This window comes from Salpingoeca rosetta, assembly GCF_000188695.1.
Source record: "Salpingoeca rosetta unplaced genomic scaffold supercont1.17, whole genome shotgun sequence".
Taxonomy (NCBI): Eukaryota; class Choanoflagellata; order Craspedida; family Salpingoecidae; genus Salpingoeca; species Salpingoeca rosetta.
The window spans coordinates 851,813-856,812 of record NW_004754917.1 but is presented as its reverse complement, the minus strand read 5'-3'; the positions used below and the strand labels follow the sequence as shown (position 1 = coordinate 856,812).

Below are 5,000 nucleotides of genomic sequence, written 5' to 3'. Positions count from 1 at the left end.
TGGTGGTGGTGGTGGTGGTGAGGGGCGGGGGAAAGGTAGTGTGTGCTTTGGTGTTGCAGATGCACGTGTGTGTGTGTGTTTATTTGTGCACGTGTTTATGAACACACAATTGTGCGGCTGCAACTGGCCAGCTTCCATCTCTCTCTCCGTCTTCGCCTTCCCCTTGTAGGTTCTCTCATCTCTCTATGCCCCCCCCCTTTTTTTCTCATCATTTCTCCTCATCTTCACGCGTGATGTGGTCACTGTGCATCAACAGACGGAGTGTCAAAATCGCATCGCCGTCATCACGGGCAAACCCATCGAGAAGGTGTCGACATGTGTTGGTGTGTTGTTGGTGTCGTCGTGTCTGCTGTTGGTGTTGTCGTGTCTGCTGTTGGTGTGTTGTTGGTGTTGTATCTGTTGTCGGTGTGTCGTTGGTGTCGTCGTGTCTGTTGTTGGTACTGTCACGGCTCCTCACAACGTGGCCATGCACCATGCGCTGATTGTGCACACTGCTTGCGCACTTTTCCATCTCACCATCGCGCTCACACACACTCGCGTGCACTCACACAAACACTCAAACACACGCACACACACACACTCGCGTGTACTCACACAAACACACAAACACGACGACCACTGCCGTGACCACCGTCAGCCACCGGTTGAGTCTGACACGCCGACCGTCGCTCTCTCCTCCAAGTTTGTGCGTGAGGATCCAATTGCCGTCAAGTACCTCGAGGAATTCGCAGTCAACACAGGTGCGGTGTTGTGTGCGTGTGTGCGTGTGTGCGTGCGTGCGTGTGTGCGTGCGTGCGTGTGTGCGTGCGTGCGTGTGTGTGTGCACGTTGTTGCTTGCTGTCGCCCTCTCTTCTGGTACATTTCTCTTTCATCCTCACCACCGCACCACAATCCATGTCCATCACTCCATCACCGCCACCGCCACAGGTCAAGATCACGTGCTCGCGTGCTGGCTGGACATTTTCGCCTTTGATCAAAACACGGAACTCAAACGCCAGCAGGCAAAGGCGCAACCGGAGGCACAGGTGAGCCTGTAGTGCTTGGAAAGGGCGTGTGTGCGTGTGTGTGCGTGTGTGTATGTGTGTGTGTGTGTGTGTGTGTGTGTGTGTGTGTGTGTGTGTGTGTGTGTGTGTGTACAACTCATTCTGTGCGGCACATGCATGCCTGCGCGTGCGTTCTCGTTGGTCACTGCCAACCCTGCATCGCCACCCTCATGGTACCCCCCTCTTGCTCTGTTCTCCATCATTAGCAACGCAATTTCCAGTACAAGATCATCAACACGATCCAGCGAGAAGCAAAGGAAATCTTCTTCCAGGTTGGGGCTCTGTTTCATGGACACACGCATATGTGTGTGTGTGTGTGTGTGTGTGTGTGTGTCTATGACGATTCACCACCTCACGACTCCACCACTGCGCGCTCTCACACTGGCACCGTTCATATCACAACACCACCACCACCTCCCCCTTTTGCCGGCTGCAGTACATCAGCGACACGTCGCCGCGGCGTATCGATCTCGGAGCGCGACAGCTGGAGATGATGGCGGAGGTGCACGAGAACATCGCCCGCCACCCGACACACGACATCTTCGCTTCCGTCAGGCGGGAGGTGCGGACACGCGCACAGTGCATGGTGGTGCTGATGATGATGATGATGATGATGATGATGATGATGGTGATGGTGGTGGTGGTGGCGGCTGTGGTGATGGTGGTGGTGGTGATGATGATGATGATGATGATGATGGTGCTGGTGGTGGTGATGGTGGTGGTGGTGGTGGTGGTGGTGGTAAGGAGGCTCACGCGTGTTAAGACGCACTGTCGTCGTGGTAACCTCATTTCTGTCACTTGCCCTCCCCCCTCTGTCTCTTTGTACTCTCTCCCCACACCCCTCCCCACCCTGTTGCTTCCGTTCGCATCAGCTTGAGCGGCAACTGGATGCAATCCACGACGACTTTCTCAAGAGCGACCCGTACTATCGCTGCATCATGTCGCTGAAGCTCGATCACGGAGCAGAGTACCTCGACTCTCTGCCCAAGCACGATCCAACCAGGCCCCCAGGTCTGCCCGATGGTGATGGTGGTGGTGACAGTGGTGACAGTGGTTATTGTGGTGATGGTGGTGATGTTAGTGACAGTGGTGATTGTGGTGATGTGGACATGTCCGCGCCATTGCGTGCTCTCGATGGTGTTTTTCTTGTTCTTCAACCTGCACACGCAAGCACTGAATAATCACCCTCCACAACATCCCTGCGTGCCTTTCCCTTTGCCTCACCTTCCTCACCTGCCCCCCTCCTCACGACAGCCCGGGTGGTGTCACCGCCACCGCCAGCGCGCGCCAAGCCGTCAACACATCATCTCTTCCACGACAGCGATGTTGACAGCGACGACAGCCACTCGCACACACCGTCACCACTCGGCAGCGAGCGTGGCAGCGGCACCCACGCGCCCGTGACAACAACCTCACCCCAGCACCACCCTGGTGATGATCGCGATGGTGGTGGGGGATTGCGTCCTCGCTCCACCTCCATCCGCCCGCGTCAGCGCCACGTGTCGGCGGGATCGGGCGGTCGTTCGCGCGCAAGCACTGTCGGTAGTGGTGGCGACACAGACATGGCATTCAACGACGATGACGAATATGATGACGATGACGATGTTGATCCAGATACGATGAGCATTGCATCCAGCGATGTGGCGGCAGGCAGCAGCACGAGCACGAGCACAAGCATGAGTGGGAGCGTGAGTGGGAATGGGAATGGGAGTGAGAGCGTGAGTCGCCAGGGCAGCGGCGGTGCGGCGCCAACCGGAGACGAATATGACGGGTGGTGGGCTGCTGAGCTCGTCGAGCGAGGTGAGACTTGTGTGTGCGTGTGTGCGTGTCTGTGTGTGTGTGTGTGAAGTGTGTTGAAGTGTGTGTGTGTCTGTGTCCTCGGTGGTGGAGCGGGCCTGGTTCTCATCGATGTATCTGTGTGTGTGTGTGTGTGTGTTTGTGCTGTGCAGAATCGCTGCGCGTGAAGAAGAAGATGGTGGTCTTCTATCGCCTCAAGGTCCGCCGCCATTGCATCACACATGACAATGTTGCCATTGCTTCGCGTCCTGTGATACTGTTGTTGTTGTTGTTGTTGTTGTTGTTGTTGTTGTTGTTGTTGTTGTTGTTGTTGTTGTTGTTGTTGTTGTTGTTGTTGTTGTTGTTGTTGTTGTTGTTGTTGTTGTTGCTGCTGCTGCTGCTGCTGCTGCTGCTGCTGCGGGTGAATTGATGTGCCTACTCGTGCCACTCATGTGTGTGTGTGTGTGTGTGTGTGTGTGCAGGTGACGTTCATCAGCGCCAAGAGCGGCGCCACGCGGGAGTGGTACTGCCTCCGCAGATACAGCGACTTTCACAACTTCCACACAGAGGTGCGTGTGTGCGTGCGTTGGCGTGTATGTGCGGCCATCACACAGCTTGCATGCACCACGACATGATGGCATCCCATCATGCACACATACATCCACACGCAAACTTACATTCACGTGCATGCCAATCGCGTGTACATGTGTCTGCAGTTGAAAAAGCGGTTTGGGCACTTGATCGAAGTGCCGCTGACGCTCCCGCGCAAAACATATCTCAAGAGCCAATCGGAGGAGTTCCTGAACGCGCGCACAAACGGTACGCGCGTATGTGTGGTGGAACGAGGAGGGACGCGGGGTTGCGTGAGTGCTGTGCCGACACTGTAAAGACTTGTGTATGTGTGTTGGAGCAAGTGCTATTGTGGTGTTTGTACGACACTGTCATCCCCCCCTCACTCCCGCTGCCGCGTGTGTGTTCTTTTCTTTTCGCTTTGTAGATCTGAAGACGTGGCTGAAGATGGTCATGTCGCACTCCGTGCTGGAGAAACCGGGCGTGAAGAAGGTGTGGGCTTTGCTTGATGGTGTGGTGCATTTGCGTTTGTGGGCGTTTTGTTTTGCCTGCAGGCACTGGCTGATGCTTGCGGACGTGCGCGGCGAGGTTGTTCGCTTTGTGCAATTCACACCGACGATGCGTGTGCATGATATGTACGCCAGTTTGTTGCCAAGTTTCTGAACGAGGACAAGTACGTGCGCTCGAATCAGTCCCTCACATCAAAGGTCTTCCGCCGTGGCCACAAGGTGTGTGTTGTTGGTGGGGAGGGAGTGTGTGTGTGTGTATCTGTATGTGTGTGTATCTGTATGTGTGTGTGAGCAAGTGTGTGTGTGTGTGTGTGAGCAAGTGTGTGTGTGTATCTGTATGTGTGTGAATGTGAATGTGTGTGAGTGTGAGTGTGTGAGCAAGTGTGCGTGAGCGAGTGTGTGTGTGTTCCGGCTGGTCGTGCTCGTTGGCTTCTGCAGTGTGCACGAACAGCGTTGCCTCCCACATCCTCACCACCCACCCACGTGACCAACTGTCCAGCCGTCGGAGGACGATGACGACGATGCAGAGGCGAAGGAGACAGCAGCGGCCATGAAGGTGCGAATGGATGATTGTGCTGTGCTGTTCTTGTTCGACCTGCCCACTTGTTCACGACGTGTATGTCCAACTCATATTCCTGCCACACTACCCTACCCACCACTGTGGTTGCCAGAACTTTGAGGTGAATGCGAGCGTGCCCTTCCGCATGCTCCTCGCCCTCCTCGACGTCGTCTTTGAACTCCACTCAAACCCGGTGTGTGTTGTGTTGTGTGTGTGTGTGTGTTGGTGTGTGTGTTGTGTGTGTGTGTGTGTGTGTGTTTGTGTGTGTGTGTGTGTGTGTGCAGCCTGTCCTGCAGAATACGCTCGCTGCTGTCTTTCCTCACCTGCTTTATCATAATCTCTATCATCATCATCATCTTCATCAACATCACCATCATCATCATCGTTGTGATCGCCGATAAAACACGTGTCCGTTGCACTCGTACGTCACTGCCAGTCGCACAAAACCCTGTCTCCCGACACGCGACTTATCGCGAAGCGCGCACGACGCTGTTAGATCACTTCATCACTTCATCCTGCTCATGAAGCTGCTGCACCTGCAGC

General features: G+C 55.1%; 1 protein-coding gene across 1 annotated transcript in view; it reads left to right on the top strand.

Annotated features, from left to right (window-relative positions):
- Positions 1–4,953, top strand: part of PTSG_06890 (uncharacterized protein) — a gene marked incomplete at its 3' end in the record, with an annotated part of 8,274 nt that extends 3,321 nt beyond the window's left edge. Inside the window, exons 10-24 of the mRNA XM_004992232.1 lie at positions 257–307; positions 638–740; positions 928–1,025; positions 1,250–1,315; positions 1,480–1,605; positions 1,916–2,054; positions 2,298–2,843; positions 2,993–3,039; positions 3,302–3,388; positions 3,536–3,638; positions 3,817–3,881; positions 4,034–4,117; positions 4,398–4,454; positions 4,570–4,650; positions 4,894–4,953. Coding sequence (XP_004992289.1) covers positions 257–307; positions 638–740; positions 928–1,025; positions 1,250–1,315; positions 1,480–1,605; positions 1,916–2,054; positions 2,298–2,843; positions 2,993–3,039; positions 3,302–3,388; positions 3,536–3,638; positions 3,817–3,881; positions 4,034–4,117; positions 4,398–4,454; positions 4,570–4,650; positions 4,894–4,953 — 1,713 coding nt within the window. The remainder of the gene's footprint in view (positions 1–256; positions 308–637; positions 741–927; positions 1,026–1,249; positions 1,316–1,479; positions 1,606–1,915; positions 2,055–2,297; positions 2,844–2,992; positions 3,040–3,301; positions 3,389–3,535; positions 3,639–3,816; positions 3,882–4,033; positions 4,118–4,397; positions 4,455–4,569; positions 4,651–4,893) is intronic.
- Positions 4,954–5,000: the final 47 nt, after the last annotated feature.